The sequence below is a fragment of the Eupeodes corollae genome, chromosome 1 (genome assembly GCF_945859685.1).
Source record: "Eupeodes corollae chromosome 1, idEupCoro1.1, whole genome shotgun sequence".
NCBI lineage: Eukaryota > Metazoa > Arthropoda > Insecta > Diptera > Syrphidae > Eupeodes > Eupeodes corollae.
Window position 1 is genome coordinate 175499916 of NC_079147.1, and position 19124 is coordinate 175519039.

The 19124-nt window shown below is 32.6% G+C and overlaps 2 protein-coding genes across 5 annotated transcripts in view; one reads left to right on the plus strand and one right to left on the minus strand.

Annotated features, from left to right (window-relative positions):
• The window catches only part of LOC129954180 (uncharacterized), a 169465-nt gene that overhangs the window by 20017 nt on the left and 130324 nt on the right, over positions 1-19124 (plus strand). For 2 of the 4 annotated variants that reach the window (XM_056067919.1, XM_056067920.1), the window contains exon 4: positions 3231-3379. In XM_056067919.1, coding sequence (XP_055923894.1) covers positions 3231-3379 — 149 coding nt within the window. Of the gene's footprint in view, positions 1-3230; positions 3380-4738; positions 5642-19124 lie in introns of those variants that run through there. The other 2 variants (XM_056067917.1, XM_056067916.1) reach the window with 2 other exon arrangements.
• LOC129954183 (relaxin receptor 2) lies at positions 12403-14148 on the minus strand. The gene has a single exon (XM_056067924.1). The coding sequence runs from the start codon at positions 14041-14043 to the stop codon at positions 12520-12522; it is 1524 nt and encodes a 507-aa protein (XP_055923899.1). The 5' UTR covers positions 14044-14148; the 3' UTR covers positions 12403-12519.

Consider the following 19124-nt stretch of genomic DNA (forward strand, 5'->3'; position numbering starts at 1 on the left):
GAAATCAATCATACAAACCTTGGCCAAATCATATAGGATGAAATTGGTCCTTTCGTGCATAACTTTCTCTAAATCTAAAATGGCAATGTTATCAAAATAAACTGTAGAAACCTTTTGTCTATTTCAAAACAATAAAGACTCTGTTAAGTCGGCGAGCATGGCCCGGGTTACCCTTACATCCACGCTGTGATAAAGCGCTCACCAGAGTTTTTTTTTTGTTTTAAGGACGGCATAGAGTTAATAGAGCTTATGTAGGTTTGTGCAATCTTAATGCCCATAAACATTCTGGCAATGAATAAATGCCAATCAGGTTTCAGTTTTGTTTTGGTAACACATGGAGCGGAATTCTACTGTTTTAGAGAAAAATTCAATAAAGAGAGATATATCCGTCCATAAAGCTTTTGTGATGCAAACGAATTCAAAACAACACAAAAGTGCTTAAAAGTCAGTATTACAGGTTTAAGAGAAGTTTAGGATTAAACTTAGAGAAGCCTATACTTGAATGTTCTAGATTATTTTCCTCAGAATAAGAAGCGTGGCCTGCTAGACTTCACACAGAAATGTATGTTTAGTTTTTCAGAAAATCCAACATGGTGAGCTCTAATGAAAGAAAGGAATTACTCGTTAGACATTGTCAATAATAAATTTAAATCAAGCTCTATTCAAATGATTGGAAGTTAAGAAATGCAACGTTATTCGTTAAAAATTTCAAGATCTCAGTTTTAGGTATAATATAGTTCTAAGGAGTTTAGTTATCATTTTGATAAATCAAAGTTCTGACCAATAATTTATTGCTTCCATGGCCCCGCTAAAACTTTTAACATGCGTTTATGAAGTTCTGTAAACATATGTGCGAAGGCCAATTTCTTTCCAATGTTCTAAAATAAATTTAAAACTTGATGGAGTAATGTTTGGTTTATGTTTAAAACATCGTTTTAAAAATGTTTAGAACCTGAGTATACATCATCACTAGTCACATGTAAGAACCTCGGTTTAAAATCATTTTTGAGTTAGGAAATTAAAATCTTTGTTTAATGGAACTGAGATCTAATATACATTTTTGAAGCACCCTGTTCTCTACTCAAAATTCTTGACCTCGAGTATCTAGGAGAGTCATACGTTGGCATATGTGACTTTTAAGAAAAAATTTGTAATTCCTAAATAATGGTTTGTGTACGAATTCAGCATCTTCCAATAGATTTCAAGGTTGACCCATTTTTCTGACAAGAATGACTGTATTACAACTTTGGAAAGATTGTCCTAAAAATACTTTTTCTTCCACTTAAAAATCTGACAGATGTCTTCTGTAAATTTACATATACATATTAGTCTTATATACTATACACTTTTATCTAGTCATAATGTTTATGGAAATATTGACCATTTGAAATGTTATTTCTTCACAATTTTACCATGGATGTTGCTTTCTTTTGTGTATAATAAATTTTACATGTTGTGGTATGTGAATCTTCAACTTAATGAAAAAATATATATGTACTACAGAAAACAGTTTAAGGTTTAGAAAACTTAATGAGAATACCTATGCATGTATATTTTGTTAATTAAAAGCTGTAGCGAGCTTTATGCGTCAATAACATTGTACAATTCCGTGTAAATGTGTTATTATAAACATAAAACGTCCTCTTAGTCACGAATTTATTTCATTATCTAATCTAAATCTTAAAATCTATTTCTTGGGATAGGTAAAAACATTGCCAAACAGAGTTTTGACATCCTAGAAACCTAAATTTGAGGGTGTAATAAATCGAATTATAATTATTATAATTTTAATAAAAGTATTTAAAACTTTTAAATTTGAGGACATAACTCAACCCCAAATAGGGCAAAAAATGTATTTCCCTTATCCAGTCCATATTATATTTTGCTCGTAGTCTACCAAGAAGTGTTCACAAAGTGTTTATTACAAAAACTTTAACCGCTAGACAAAAACGTTTCACTAAAACTATAGGACTCGTAGAAGTTAAATCAGGTGGCATTTAATTATTTTTAAGTGAAACATTTCGTGGAGAAATCATTTTCAGCCTAAAAACAAGAATAATCACAATAACAATGAATAAAGGACACATATTTGTTTTAAGAAATATTCATATAAAAAAGTAAATTAGTAGATTTAAACCTTCATAAGCAACTTTATTTTAAAGTAACTTCTTTGGTGAGTTTTTGGCTTTTAAAAAATCTAAATCACAATAACGGGTTGTTTTTTAATCTGTGCTTTTGCAATTCAACTTACTTTTCTTAAAAATTGCCCCACTCTCCTAATAAGGGAATGTAGACCCTCCATTCCCTGTCATACTGATATATATTCTAAAATGTATTCTATTCTATAAATAACGAACATTTCTATTTCAGTTTTAAAATTCAGTTTAAAAGCTAAACAAATTTATCTAACATGAAACCATGCATATTCTGTTTGTCCCAATTCCATTGTTTCTGAACACGTCCATATCATTTATAAAAAAAACTGTCAATTTTGTATGGTGTCACACACACTTTATCACATTAAAACTTTAACATCTGATAGACACATGCAATGACAGCTAATGTTTACCGTCTCTATAATGGTAGTAGAAATGTGATATCTTTATTACACTGTCAAACATGTTTGACAAAATATGGTGCGATCGATATTTGATGGATTTAAAAGTTAGGGTTAGGTCTATTTTTGTTAAAAAATGAAATAGGGATTATTCCTTTAAAGAGTTTTGTATGCTCTGATAAAACATATATTTTTTGAGATATTTAATTCTACGTTATAATAATAGGTAGAACAACTTTTCTGAATAAAAAACTAACGGTAATTGGTTCAATGAAAAAATAGCTGAAGGCAAATGTCAAAAGCAAGAATTCTTAAATAATTGTAGGTAATACAAGTGTCAGGTAACCGAATCGTTTCTCAATAAAAATCTTTTTATTTCCGTTTTAATTTCATCTTATTTATTTTAATTGCTTTCCGCTCGGGCGGACGTTTTAACATCGACTACCGATCCTTTTATAAAATATCGTTAGCAACAATTGAGTGAAAGGGACAGGTATTGTAGGATATGAAATGAAGTATGGATGTAGAATGGAAGGTATAAAAATGAGGATTTGAAAGGAACAGTGATGACACAAGTTTTTAGTTATATTTACGACAGTCGCTGTACATATGTGTATTTAAATTTAACTGCAGCAGGATCCAAAGCATAATTATGATCTATTTTCTATTGTAGCTAATTATGGTTCAATTTCACCTATTCTGCAGCGAGGTCGTTTCGCCGTCATTCCTGAAGAACCTCATGGATCACAGACTCAGGGAACACCTCCACCTGACAGAACAGAGCGTTCTCCTTCACCTGAATGGGATTTTGACATCGAACATGTAAGTTTTAAAAAAATGTTTTTTTTTTTCAATCGCACATTCGATTTATTATTATTATTATTAGGTATTTTATATTTGTTTTTGTATTTCTACAGAATAATATTTTACTTTTACTTATCATTCATTAAAATTCTGTCAAATTTATTACTGTATGATTATATTAGAAAATCATTGATATTTTTTGCAACGCGACTATCTGTTCCAATAGACCATATTTTTAAAAAGTTAAAATCGCTTTGTATGGCCAAACAAAGTTTCCACCAACCAGAACTATAATCAGAAGTTCAAAATTAAACCTCGTCACTACTTAAGATATAGATCGTTTGTAACACAATTTTTAAACTGTTCTGAAAATAAATTTTTATGTTTAAAACATTTAAATTGCAACAATCAAGTATCTATTTGATACAAAATGTCATTATTAAACTTTTAAAATGAATCAAATGCATTGTTTCTTAAAAATAAATACTTGAAATTAGAATTCATCGTATTATATCAATATTTTGCTTAATACATAAAGCTACAATGTCTACAAAAATGAAAATTAATGTCACTGATAATAGCCGAAATTGCTTTACTGTTAAAGTGAATCAATTTATAAAGTAATTCTCCATTTTCATAAGTCGTATGATGACTTTTCTTTACACAATAACAATATTTAAGTTGAATTCTTTCTCTCTGTTCTTTGGAAGACTTATTTTTTATTCACCATACTTTTAAAACATTATACAGCTCACTAAAAAGAAACGACTACTCTCTCTTCATTGTTAATTTTGCGAGTAAAAGTTACAAAAACAATTATTTTATTTTTAATACTTACAAATTCGAACAAAATGTAACAATGACAGTTGAACAATTGTTTTCAACTTGACAACAATAGCAGAACCGCACCAAGAAAACGAACAGACCACATTTATTCAAGTAAATGCAAAAATACTCCATATGGTATGGAGTATCTTTGGAATTGGCACTTGACAGCCTGTCCATTTCCACACAATTCCGTCTAACAAAACAAAAACATAATTCCAATTAGTCCACAAAGCGAACGCATCCAGTTCAATTAGACCATTTTGAAATTAGCTGTCAACTCGATTCAGTCATTTGTACATAGGTTTTATATACCCAATACCAAACCAATACCCAAATTAAATATATCAGTACAGTACCACTACTAGTAAGATTACAGCACCAGATCGAAAAAGAAAAACAAGTAGAGTGCAAGTGAGCAGAAGATCGATCGATGTGTCATGTGTGTTTTGTTTTCCGCGCATTGTTCGTCGTATTACACAAAAATGCAATGTTGTTCTACACACAATTTATATACAGTTATAGTTAAAATATAAATTATTAAATGTGATTAAATAATTATTTGTTTTTAAAAGAAATAAAATAAAAATACGGAGATCTTGAGATATTTTGTTTCATTATCATTTGTCAGTGAATTAAATAGAAGTGAAAAAACTGAAACAAACTGGAATCAAAGTAGATGGAAGTGGAAAAAAATATCGCAAATTAAATTGGCGGTGTAATAAAATTAAGTCTCAATTGAAATTGAACAGTAAAATAAATAATGTCTGTGTCTGATTCTGATTTCGATTTCGATTCTCCATTTTTGTATTCCAGTTTATCAGCTAAAAGTACATGATTTCGTTTGTGCCTTCAGTCTTCATTCCCCATTTTTGGACGTTTTAGATAAGAAAATATAATATAATACATTAATTGTTCTCAACCTAACGCGCGTGAGTTGGTCGCAGAAAAAAAAATCATTTATTGTTCAGTTTTTCGTTTCTGGAATAACAAAAATTCCTTCAGACCTTGAGAAAGTTAAAGAAAACTCAAATAAAGGAACGCAACAGCTGAGTTATTTATGTTTTCTCGGTTTGCCAAATATGTTTTTATTGTTATTAAATTGTTAATATTTTTATATCGAAATCAATCGGCATCGTTGAGTGTACCTACTTAATTTTTTGTTTTCATTTACATACCTACCTATTTCTAGAAAAAATTAAATGTTTGTGCAACATCATCAAAAATATTATTTTGATGGCATTTAAATTCAAAACGAGAAGATATAACAAAAATATACGGGTTCAAGACCGAGTTTCCAAATATTTTACACGGTTCATGGTGCAATCACTGTTAAGTTTTTGTTCGGTTAAATAAATTGTTCACGTTCTATAAACCCGTGAATTTTTCACCAAAAAAATCAGTTTTTGTCAGATGGTTACCGAAGGAAATATTTTCATTTAGTTGCAAAAACTGGTAAGTATTTTGAAGTTATGAATTTATTCTTAAAACTTTAGTTGGTATAACTTTTTGACTCAATGACAACCTACAAATTACTTTGTGTAACCTATGAGTATCGGTATACCTAAACAAAAATATTAGTAGTGGAAATGTGTAAGAAATTTCAAGTAGCAACTTAATTGTTCTGCCTAGTTCAATTTTAATTATACTCTTTCAACGTACATAGGTATCTAGGTGCTTATAGTTTGGTATCTAAATGTGTCATACATTTAATTTAAATACCTAATTGACTGTTTAAATATTTTGAATTGAAATGTTTTGCGTATTGTATGAATTTGAATTCACACAAATTTGTCAACGGATTTTATTTTGTGTGTTGGATCTGAAAGCCAACGTCCAAACTTTTTTATAACTGAAACAATATCTTTTTGGTTTCGAGTTACAAAATCCTTTATTAAATAGAAATAGAAAAGATATAAAATAGAAATAGAAATTACAGGAATATGTACTCACATCTGTCTGGATAATAATTTGATTACTTAGTTAGCTTGAGTTCGAGAATAAACTTAATGACAACCGGAAAAGGTTCAATTTAAACATGTGCAAATTAGAAAATTAAGAAATGGATACTTAAGAGATAATACAGGGTGGATATACATTTGAACGTGTAAGTTTACACCTGACATCTGCTAACACTCCCCCTTGGTATGTCCAGATTTATTTATCTTCCCTGCTGAGGTGGTAACGTCCAGCACAGCCAGCTTAACTGAAGGTCTGATGTAAATTCCAGAGCGTGTGAAAACAGTTGCACTTCGGACTTGCCCGTCTTTTGTAACTTTGGTTTGAATGACACGACCTTTCAGCCAACAATTTCTGGGGTTATTCTGGTCCACAATAAGGACTTTATCACCTTCTTTTATAGGTTCGACTGGTGCAAACTATTTGGAGCGGCGTGCTATGGTAGGAAGATATTCACTTACCCATCGCTTCCAGAAGTGATCCGCGTACTGCTGCGATGTTTGCCAATTTTTTCTCACTACTTTAACATCATCGTCCTATACTACTAAAGGCTTCATTCCATTTGATGGCCCCAGGAGGAAGTGGTTTGGGGTGAGTGCTTCTTCATTTTCTTTGTCGATCGGAATATATTTTTTTAATTGGTAGGATTTCGCATTGGCATAATTTTGTAGAGAACTGTTTTATTGAGCGAACCAGTCGCTCCCAACACCCTCCCATGTGCGGAGAACTTGGTGGATTGAAACTCCATTTCGTTCTAGGAGAGGTGAACGCTTCCATCAATTTAAGTTTATCGACGTCATTAAGTGATTCTCGCAGCTCTCGTTCCGCACCCTGGAAGTTCGTACCATTGTCACTAAATATTTCTATGGGAGTTCCTCGACGAGCCATAAAGTTTCGAAGGGCGATTATGCTCGAATCTGCAGAAAGGCTGTGTGCGATTTCGATGTGGACGGCTCTGGTGGTGAGACAAGTCAAAAGAACTCCCCACATTTTTTCACTCCTTCTAAGAATGGGTATGTTTATTGGACCAAAGTAGTCGATTCCAGTGAATGAAAAGGGTCTAGTAAACGGTGACAATCGCGCCTTGGGTAACTGGGCCATCATTGGTTCACGAGGTTTTGCATTCTGGTTTTTACAGTCTTGGCACTTCTTCTTCCTCATAGAATGAAATGCGATTCTTAACTGTGGGATTTGATACATTTCACGAATTTCATTGATAGCTGTCTCATGATTTTGATGATGGAATCTGTAATGCATGTCCATCATAATAAGGTAGGTAAGTTATTTGATGGTACCTTGGAAGTATGATTGGTTTTTTGAAGTCATCGTTCGATTCTATAGAGAGGTCAATTCTACCTTTCGCTCGAATGATGTTATGATCGTTAAGATATGGACACAAATTATAGATAGGGCTGCTTTTTTCTAAAGGTCGCTTGGAGATCAGATCTGCTAGCTCTTCTTGGTAGGTAATATGTTGAGCTTCTCCCATCAGCACCTACCATGCTTTTTCAATTCTTCTCTTTTTAAGATTCCAGAAGTTCGTTTACATTGTGGTTCATATTTCTTTAACTGGAAAACATAGTAGATATTTCCTAATTAAAGAACATTTTCAGACCATGGCTAAAAAAATAAAACAATTTCTCCTAATGTACATACGTAGGTAACTACTTAATTTCTCAAACTATTGAACACTACTTATGGAATTCTAAAACTACAGTTTAGAATCACTGGTCTTCAGTAGTAAAGCTGTTTTTGAAAACACCTTGAAGGACTTTGTCGAACTCCCTAATTGAGCTTGAAACTGATTCATTGTTACTATAACTTGTCCTCTGTTAAGCTGAAAAAGAAAGTAGCTTTCTTCCAATGGTCTATGGTGAAACGATTCTGAAATTTCTCAAAAAGGGTTCCATATGACATCAGCATACTGAAGTGATCCTCATACAAATTAGTTATGTAATGACACAAATTTATAAGGATCCGAGAAGTCAGTTGAGTTCCTTTTAATAAAAGCAATCACTGTTTTGGATTTTGCAACAAAAGCATCAATTTGCAGGATAAATGAAAACTTGGACACACAAAATTTTGTAAAGATAACGAAAAATTTCCTAATCTTAACGATCAATTTAAGACAGTTAACCATGCATCATTAAATGATCGAGATCTGTTTGGAGATTAAAGCAGTCTTTAGGTTATGTTAGGTTAAAGTAGCTGTCCATGATGAAAACGGAGACACTTAGGCCCGCTTAATGGCCCATTGTGATACCACATGAATCTTGATTCTTCCTCCTTCAATAGAACCAGTTTCAGTCCCTTACGAAACGTGAGAGGCTGATTATGCTCATATAATTTAGATCGTTAAAAAAGAATTCTCCTAGGTAATTCTTGCGTTTTTGAGCTCGAGTAGGGCATATACACAGAAGGCGAAGAACTGTTTTCTCCTTTTCCTCGTCCATACAGCTTCTATTGAAGTCGTTTGAGAATTCGTATAACCGATTGGCGTCCTTTCCTATTAAAAAGTGTCCGGTTATCGAGCTTATATGCGATCTGCTTCGAGGTAGCAAGCACCTTGAACGCTGTGTTGGCCAGATGTTTTGTTTAAAGCAGTCTGCAAATAATGTATTATCATCAGTGTGCACGAGACTGAACTTTATGTTTATACAAATATGTTAAAAAATTACCAAGAACCTTTATTAATCTTATTCAATAGTCCTAAACAAAACAGTAATTTAGCTTATAGCCTGAAAATTGTATGTGTCCTTTTAAGACATGGTATGAATATTTACTTACCTACTGACTTAGATACTTACACCGTGATTGTTCCTTAGCGAGATATAGGGACTCAAATACTACAATCTAGTACCGTTTCCTGCGATGTGCTATGGGTCCCTCTAGCTCTTTCCCAATTTTGAAGATTCTACATTCAAGATACTGACAACTACTTCCTGAAATAGTTGTTGAACAATGTTAATCAGAGAGGATGACTGAAAAGTAGCAGGTGTAGCCCTTTATAAAGATGGCAATCCTTTATACGTATCTCCTTCCAAAATGTATTTGTTAACATTGTTGTATTTTTAATGTCGATGAAAAAATTTGAATTCTAACAACAATTCTTTTCACATTTTCGTGTACACTTAGCTTATAAAAAAACAAGATGGCTACTGAGGACTGGTATCATCATATAAAAGTGTTTCTGCTCATTTTGGCGATTTCAGACAAAACGCAAATCCCTAACCAATTTTCGCACTGCACCTTTCAATCAGCTTCAAAATTATTCCCTTTTCTACTCTGCTCTCTCTATGAGGGTAACACTAAAGAATCCCCCAGGCCCTACCGCTTTGATGTGCTGTCTTCTTTTTGTATCAACCTTATCCATGCTTTTTTTGCTTATTGTGAACTATATTGAAATAAATTTTCTAAACTTACATACATTTATCTGTTTTTTCGAAAAATATATAAAAAGATGAAAATACATTCTTAGCGACATCGAGCATCGACTAAATTTATTTGATTTGGCGAGTATGGACGTTTCCTGCATTGTTTCAATTTATTTTTAGTTTTCCTCAGTTCGTATAGATTATTTTAAGTTCAAATCAAAAAATCATGCTTTGTTAACCCTGTAATCATATCAGCAGATTTAACACTGATGGTTTTGTTATCAGGGCAGAGGTAAGAAACAAGTCAAGAGAGTCACCGATATTCGATTAGGATCGTTGACCAGTTAAGTAAGGTGATTAAACCTAGTAAAAACCAGCACACACTCTTTAGGCTGTTGTCTGACCCGATAATAAAAGCCAAAAAGAGATTAAAATTTTAATTCAAGTTGTATACCGATTTCAGTGCAAGGATATAAGAAGACAATAGTGTGGATGGAATCAGACAGATTGTCAAATTCGAGAGAAGTTACTCTGTCTAGATTAAGGTTTCGGTATAAGAAACAAGAGCACTTGTCAATCAATGTGTTTACTTGTGCAATAGTTAAAATAGTCTACCTTGGAACTCCCAAACAGAAGAAATCTACCATTCGACAAGAGTTGTAGAGTAAGACAGGTGGAAAAGCTTATGGAGTGGAGTGGCTTCGTCAGCGTTAAAAAAGACTATTGCATTAGAGGTATACTACCCTGGCTAGCAAATTTCTGAGTTTGAAATTTAAATTGAACATTATAACGTACACGCCAATGCTATGATGAGATAAGAATAATGACACTTATCCATAACTATTTTTGTTAAACTCCTTGGAACGAACGCATCACAAGCTACATGTCTACATTACATTTGTGAAAAAGATGCGACTATGCAATTTTGATACTCATTTGAGGAATAATATTTGTATCTAAAATAGTTTCTTTTTGTAGCCAAGAGGAAATTTTTATAAAAATTCAACCAAATGGGATGATTCTTTGTTTTTGGTAATCGCAATCAGGAAAAAAAAAATATAAAGATATAGCATAACTGATATTAAATATACAATCCTCTATTCGATTGTATCTTTAATATCAGTCGATCACTCAATGAATTTTTATTTTGTTTCGATACGTGGAAAAAAAAAGATATAACAAAATTGTACCAAATGAAATTCCCTACAAAACATTGCTGAAGGCCTGAATTTTATTTGGGTTTCGCAAATTTGGTTTTCGTATATTTGGTTTTCACATACTTGCTTTTCGTGTATATGGTTTTGATCTTTCGTAACTTTATTTTTTCGTACTTTTGGTCTTCGTAACTTTGGTTTCATTTTTTTCTTTAAGTTTACAGGCACTAAATGAGTTTTTAATACTCTAAGCATATTTACGTTTAGAAACAGTGCGAGCATTAGGAAAGCAGGGAAGGATTAAAGAGGAGACACCGGTGCACAATGGTTTTAAAATTTTGAATATTAAATTGGGAGGGAAAAACAGATTTCGTTAAAGCATTCCACATTCTCAATTTGTGCGTCTGAAATTGAACTCCAGGGTAAACTGATGTGCACTCCTGGAAGTGCGAGTATTACGGCTTAAATGCTTTGTAAATTACAGCCAGATCAGAAAGGTAGACAAATTTCTTGGACTGTTGGAGGAATCTTAAGTTCTTACCAGCATTTTTATCAATTCCGAATATGTAGTCATGCCATGAGACTAATATGCGAACTGAAAGTTGATAAGTTTTCTGGAAGCAAGTTCCACTCATGGAAAGCGGCATCGGAGTTGGGTTACGCTTTGAATTTAACACGGTTTATAATTCCCCTTTGGACAATGCTATAGAGATCAGAATTTAATGAGCTTATCGTTATCATACGCTTCCGTTGAAGTGCCATATCCGAAGAACAAGGATGTGAATCTACAATAGGATATGAAAAGCTGAAAGTACTGTCGTCAGCTAGACAGTTTAACTTAATTTATTGTGATGCATCAATTTACATTTATGAGACAGCAGTTTTTCTAAACAGTTTGATGCTGTTGCTTTATGAACTTGGTAAAATTTTACATATTTACCTCTCAAAACTTGCAAGATTTTGATTACTTATATTTTAAATAACTTATTGCAAAATATATTTTTAAATATATTCGATCATGGTTACGATTGTTTTGAACCTTATCGTCGAGTCGCTAAGATTGAGATATACTAAGTGATAGTAAATAACAAAACTTTCCTTGCACAACACAATTAAACACCGATTATTATTTCTGCTTAGTAAACAAATGTGGGTTTATTTTATTGTTAAGCTGTATTGTTAAGCTGTAGAAATTGTTTTTTGTATCATTTTAATTTTGAAGATAATAATAAAAATATAAGCCAACAATTAAGCTGCTTTAGTTTTAACTATCAAAATAGTTATAATTTAAAATTGTTTGTTAGATACATTCATGGAATGTAAGATTTAGTTAAGATAGGTTTAAACTCAAGAATTCATTGTTAAACGATTCTAAATAATTTTTGTTTTTCGGTATATGCGTATCAGGATATTTAAATGTAGGACAAAATCCGAATATGAAAAGTTAAATAATACCATTGTCTTTTAACAATTAGTGTGAATGAAGTATGGTCTTAAACAGTTACGTCATGGGTTGATTTTAGTAATGTCCATTACTAAAATTCAATTTCGTTTTTTAAATCACAGGTCGTTAAAAAAGGCTAATAAAAAACTCACATAATGAGCACTGCTTCTGTCAATTTTAGGTTCTTATATTGTGTATCCGCTTTATAATTTCATGCACGGCTTGACTACACACTAAACCATACTACATCTCGAACTTACTGGAGCGTAAATTAACAACAAATAATGAAAAAATGATCAAATACGATTTATTTTTTATTAATTTAAAAATATATGTGTAAATAATTATAGAAACTGAAGTTATTTTCATAAATTTGTTTGCTTTGGAAACGTGATACATAATTTAAGTTGTTAATGTGATATGCTGCCAAACAGTAGCGTTCTCTGCCGTCAAAGTATCAAGTCTGCTCTTCAAACCGTTTAAAGCTTCTATTACCTTTGCAAACTTTCCTTCGTAAAATTGTATGATTGTCTTAAGTTCATTGCGTAGTTCTTCAACTGCATCTACTGTTGAAAGATTTTTTTTTGTGGAGGCTGGTGTTTCATCCTCATCTTCTAGAGTCCGGTACATGCATTTGATTCCTGCAATATATTCTCCAGGAAATAGGGGGTCAAACTCATCATTACTGTAAGCCATCTGTTTGGGCTTGATCAAGAGATCCATCATTAAACGAAGATGGTAACAGTTCCAATTGTTTTCATGGAAATAAAAGTTTGTAATGTTTTCCAAACGAACAAAAATCTTTGGGTCGATTTCTTTGATTAAATTGCTTGAAATATTGAGAAAATGCAGCTTCCACGGAGTTCCTTTTTTTGCAAGAATCGACTGTGGAAATTCTTTCAATCCCGTATTGCTCAAGTCAAGCTTTTGTAAGGAAACAACGCCCCAAGGGTCGGGAACGGATTCTAGCTTCGGATTGTCAGACAGGTCTAAAATTTCAAGATTGTAAGCACGTGTTAGAGAAGCTATCTGTTGAAGGGAGTTATTTTTCAAATCTAGCCTCTGAAGAGCTTCCGGCTGGGAAAAATACAGCTCCAGGATTCGGTTTCCATTTAAGAGCGCAAAATTTACACGACCGTATATATTCAATTGTCTTAATGAACACGAATCTGCATAAAAATGGGAAGCGTCAACGTTCAAGATTAGGCTACGCAAGGGTTTATTTTGTGATATATCCAAGTTCATGACGTGTTCTAGGCCCTTGAAAGCGTTATCAGATATGTTGTGTATACGATTGTTCTTTAAATCAATTGACAGGATATCTGGGCTTCGTGTAAACAAATTGTCTTGAATGTACTTGATTTTGTTTTCTGCTAAAATTACAACTTCTAGGCTTCTAAGATCATCAAAGACTCCATCGGGTAGATACACTATACGATTTCCTAACAATGATAAGTATTTGAGTTGTGTCAGACCCTTAAAGCTTTCGCTTACTAAGCTCCGTATTCGGTTATTTTCTATCCACAAAAATTGCATGTTCAGAGCGTAACTGAATACAAGATCATCTATTTTTGTTAGAGAATTATTAGACAGAAAGAGCACTTTTAAATTCACTGCATACAGAAAATTTTCCCAAGTTATGTGACTAATCGAGCAGTTTCTCATATCCAATTCCGTCAAATTTTCAAAAGCTGTAAACAAATTTAACGGGAAATTCGAAAACGTTGATGATTCAAAAAGAATTGATGTTTGATGATTATTATTATCTGGCTCGAAAGACACAACCTCATGAATCGAAGGAAAATTCATTCCATGACACGTTGTCGAACAGTATGTGCTGTTAATTTTTATTTCGACAACCGAATTAATTTGACAGTTTGATATTGAAACGATTGTCGTCCAAAACAATACCGAAAATAATATCATGTTGAAAGTAATATAAATAATACATATACTATGTACATATATTAATTCTGATTAAAATGTATCAACGTTCTTACCGCGACAAAAATCACAAAATTACTGCGATTGTCAGAAGCTTTCTAATTACGTTTCATCTAGTAACAAAAATCATATCAAAAGATTTCAGAAAAAACACAAAAAACATTATGAATGACCCCACTCTCTTAAAATTAAAAAAAGAAAAAAATACACAGAAATATAATTTCGTAAAAATAAATACAAAATAGGGAGGATAGGAAGCTTCAGCTAGATAATGGCGGAGATCTATATTCGATTAGAAAATGAGTGGTGCGCTATTGTGATGAGATGACGGAATTTCTGTTTTGTTGTTTGTGTTTTGTTTGTTTAAGGTACACCATTGAAGTTGTGCTTATAATATTAGTAATTAATTTGTTTGTATTGTTACAATTGTGCACTGTGAGAGATAGCTATAGCACGTGGCTTTCATCATGAAATATTTGATGATGATCACTGCAACGCACGCCTCCCCCTGCAGAAAATATGGTACTTTGGTATTATCAAATTTTTTAGCTTTTTAAAAATCATTAATTTTAAAACTAGACAAACAAATATAAAAAAAGGTTCTCTCAATAACTTACAACTTATCTGAATGTCTAAAAGGCTTTGCCTTATACTTGTATAACTATAACTACTTTGCAATTATCTTCAAGTGGTGTGCGATTATGGCCGAGTTTATGTATAAAGTAATCATAATTAAGTTTTAAATTGTATGTTGCTAATTACTTGTTAAGGGGCTCATCAGAGGTACACGGAGGAGGCGCGCTGACATCTGAGCAAAAAGGGTTAGATATTTTTGTGATATGTATGTGAGTGAAACTGGACATTAGTTCGGTTTGGGATAAGACGAAAGAGTAAAATGCATTGCGATGCACAAAACAAAGCAAAGAAGTAGAAAGTCGTATATCCATATTTCCGGCGTAAATATAGGCAAAATAGGCAACAAAATATACGTTTAATTTATTTTAACGACTTTAACTGCACTCATTTTGATAATTAAAACTTCGAAAGATTTTTTAACTTAAAGGATGGGTTCAAAGTTCTTAAATTAACTATAAAATCTAGATTGCACTGCATACACTTTGTAATATGTAAAAACCTCTTACTCGATTTTCGATCTATTTGTCAATTCTGGCTAAAGGTAGAAAAAGCCGAAATATTAAAACAAACAAATCAAAGCTAAAAGAATAAACCTTAAGCTATGGTTTTTCAGTTAATACTACTTAGTTTTAATGACTTTTTATTCAAAGATAAATACAGAAATACAATATTTTACAATATTTTGTTTTTTTGCTAAAGTCTTTAGGTTTGGCTATAAGCCGTCTACCTGACCGACATTTTTGTATATTCAATTAGTAAAAATAAGGTTTATATTTAATTTATCGGAAATAGAAACAATCTTTTTTCTTTCTAAAAATCAGCATCTCTAATTCTCCTTCTGTAATCTAGTGCACTTTTTGTATATCTGTATAGAACATCCCAACCACGGTCGCCATTCAGCACACCCATCAAATCCTCTTTTTCAAGCGTCCTTTCTCCAAAGTACGATATACGAATTGCATTTAAAACTGGGCACACAGCAGTAAAATGGTAAACGTCCTCCCTGTCCTCGCGGTTGCTTAGATCGCACAATATAGGCAGCTCAGGACGGTGTGGCATGTAGTTAAGATTTATAAGTTCACCTCTTACCATAAATATAGTTCTTATCATATCAGTGTTATTCCTATCCAAAAAGTATGTGTTTCCTTGTAAATTATATTTAACGCTGCTGTAGTAAAGCCTGTATAATGAAGACTGAGCTTCATTAACGTATCTGTTGTTTAGGTACTGGCCAGATTTTTCCATAATGCTCTGGAATTTTCTTCTCAGAGTAATTGCTCCTTCATTAGCATACAAATTGAGGTCACATCCGTAACAATTTGCAAGATCTTGCCATTCCTTGACGCAGCTTGTGTTTTTTGGTAAGCGCCTTTCTTCCATATCCATAACTTTTACTATATAGTCAAAGTGCAGCTTTAGCGTTACCAAAATAAGAGGTGAACATCCTGTTTCTATATGGATCATATAATTTGGCGTATTAATTGGAAGTCTAAATGTACGCTTTATACAGTAACGTTGGAACTTTTCGACTTGGTCAAAGTTGGCACCAGAAATTTGTTTTTTTCTTAATTTATCGTTAGATTCCAGGCTTTGCAGTATTTTTCAATCTTGTTGACCTTCAGTTGCATACTATTAACTGTATCGGCTAGGAAGACAATATCGTCAGCATACATAAGGCCTGGTATTGTTATACGGCTAACTTTCACTCCACCCCCAATTTCATCCGTTATATCGTTGATGAACAGTATAAGAGTAGCGTGCTCAAAATACAACCTTGTTTCCACCCATCGACGTTGGAAATTCATCAGACAAGTTTCTTATGTTTTTGCTTATATATTTGGGCAATGTTAAGCAGCGTGAAGATTTGGTCAACTGTGGAATAATTCTCTCTAAAGCCAGCTTGGAATTCGTGTAGGATATTTTATTTTGAATCCATTTCGTTAGTCTGTTGAAGATTAGAGCGGTAAACAATTTGGATACAGAGTTAAGGAAGGATATCCCCCTATAATTAGCTGGATTTGTAAAATCTCCTTTTTTATGAAGCGGGTATATGATAGTTTTTTTAAAGCTCTGTGGAAAGTCTGCACTCTCGAAAAGTCGGATAAACTCATCTGTAAGGGCTTGGGCGAATTCAGTACAACAATTTTTATAAAATTCGAAAGGCACTCCATCTTCTCCTGGTGCTTTATTATATTTGGCGTTCTTGAAGACTTGAATAACTTCAGCTAGTTCAAATGGTACATCTAGATACTCATCGATAACTTGGGGTTCTGCGTAGTGGATACTGGGTGATGTTTGTGGCGTGTTCAAAAGTGCTCTAAAGTGTATGTGTAATTCTTGGGCTTGAAGACCATCCGAAATCTGATTTTTTCTTCCGTTTAAAAGTTTTACTGCTTTCCAAAAGTCTGACGAAGATCGGGAACATTTATCTTTGCAATATTATGTTGCTCATACGCTATTCTTTTAGCATGACATATACTTTTGATGTTTTTGTTTGCTTTGCCGTAGAGGTTTTTAAAAATATCTGTATTATATTTTCTAAGCAATTTAAGAAAAGCAAATGATTTCGATCTCGCCTTCATGCAGTCATTGTCGAACCACTTTTGTTAATTTTGTCCATTCCTTCCACGATATTGTGTAGGATACTTTGCTGATTTTTTGATAATTTCAAAATCAAATGAAATCAATCAAGGTGTATATTTATTCTAAAGGAAGGAATTTAAGGCATCCCAGAATTCCTCAAGATTACGGGTGTCCAGGAGTGTGTAAATTACAAGGAAATTAAAATAAAGCTAACACACATTTTTATATAATTACAAACAAGAAAGAATTCACGAAATCGAAAAGTGAATAATAATAAACACTTTCGCCTGTGAATCCGCCAAATAAAGCTGTCGGATTTAAAGTCGGCAACAATCATTATGACATTTCAAATTCGCCTTCAAATTCGTTAATTGGTCGAATTCAAAACTAAGAAGGCGAAAGTGAAATCAATCATTTAAAATGGCAATCTCGCTAGCAAAACGATGCGCCGCGAATCCCATAATCAGGACCAGTAATGATGTATTCCAGTTATATTCTGTATTTAAATTTAATTTCAAAATTTCTTGGTTATTTAGATTTTCAGTGCTACAATGCTTAGGCTGGGAGCACAATTGATTTACAGCTCAAATCCTGTTAGAGGGCATATGATTTTCTTGAAAACAGTACTTTAAAGTAGTTTTTCATTTAAAATAGCAAATTCCCGATAGTAAGTAACATACTCAGTTTTTAAACTTCCCTAAAAAGTTATTGTAATCGGTCGAATTGAAAGTTTTTATACTTTTTGACATTTCAAGGTCCCTAGAATCTAAATAAAAGATTTTTAGAGAGATGTCTATGCGTGCGTTTGTCTGTGCGTCCATACGTTCGGGAAGATTTTTTATCGTCCATATCTCAAGAACAACTGGAGATATGGACTTCAAATAAATTTTGTATACAGATAATAATAGAGATTTAAAAAAAAAAATGTTGATTAGTCCAAAATATCTCACGAACGAATAACGCCAGCTACTTAAATTCAATGTTGTATTAAATATTTTGACGTGATATCAAACTTATGAAATATTGAAAAAAAATTAACTAGCGGCTTTTTTTATAAATTAAAAAAAAAAATGATTGTCACCTCTAATATTTTACGAACTAAAAATGATTATCTACAAAATAATTTTCTGTAACGAAGAATAACATTTTTGACATTTGGTAAAATTTTGAGAAATCGAATTGACAGTTTTCTTTACAAAAAAAAATTATCTGACAACTTTTTTAACAACCCATGAAAACCTACAAAAACAAGTTCAAGTTTTAATTAAGACAAATTGACAGAAGGGATGTGAAGTTATCAGTGTGGGTCGCATCCAGCCTTTTTAATTTAAATTATTGGGCCGGTTCAGGCAATATAAGGGACTTCATTTGCATTCAAATGCGTTCTTTGAGTTGAAGATTTGACCAACGTTGATAGTTAATTTTTCTGATATCATTAATTGGAAACTTGGAACTTTATACTTCTAACTTCAGTTGAGCGAGCAAAAAGTACCAAAAATATTATTGTTTACAAAAAAAATCTCAGGTGGCGAATAAGTCTATCATGAGTAATATTTTGTATGGCAAAGACATATTGCTTATTCCTTTTCTAATTTGACAATTAACGCTTTTACACAAAATATCAAATGGAATTGGGCGGAAAATAAATAAATCACGAAGTAATAAAATTCAGCTTTCAGTTGAATGACAAAACGTAATCAGCTGACATTATTACATAAGTAGGCTTGGCTTGTGAGATTCTTCTTCACTAACTTTTCGTTCAACTTTCCAATAAAGTGGTCTCAAGCCAATAAGATAATAGAATTTTGTCTTACTTTCAAGACCCTTATGTCGCCTGAACCTGC

Excerpts from the sequence above, each read along its gene's own strand:
- LOC129954183 (XM_056067924.1), bottom strand. The coding sequence starts at position 14,043 with ATGATATTATTTTCGGTATTGTTTTGGACGACAATCGTTTCAATATCA.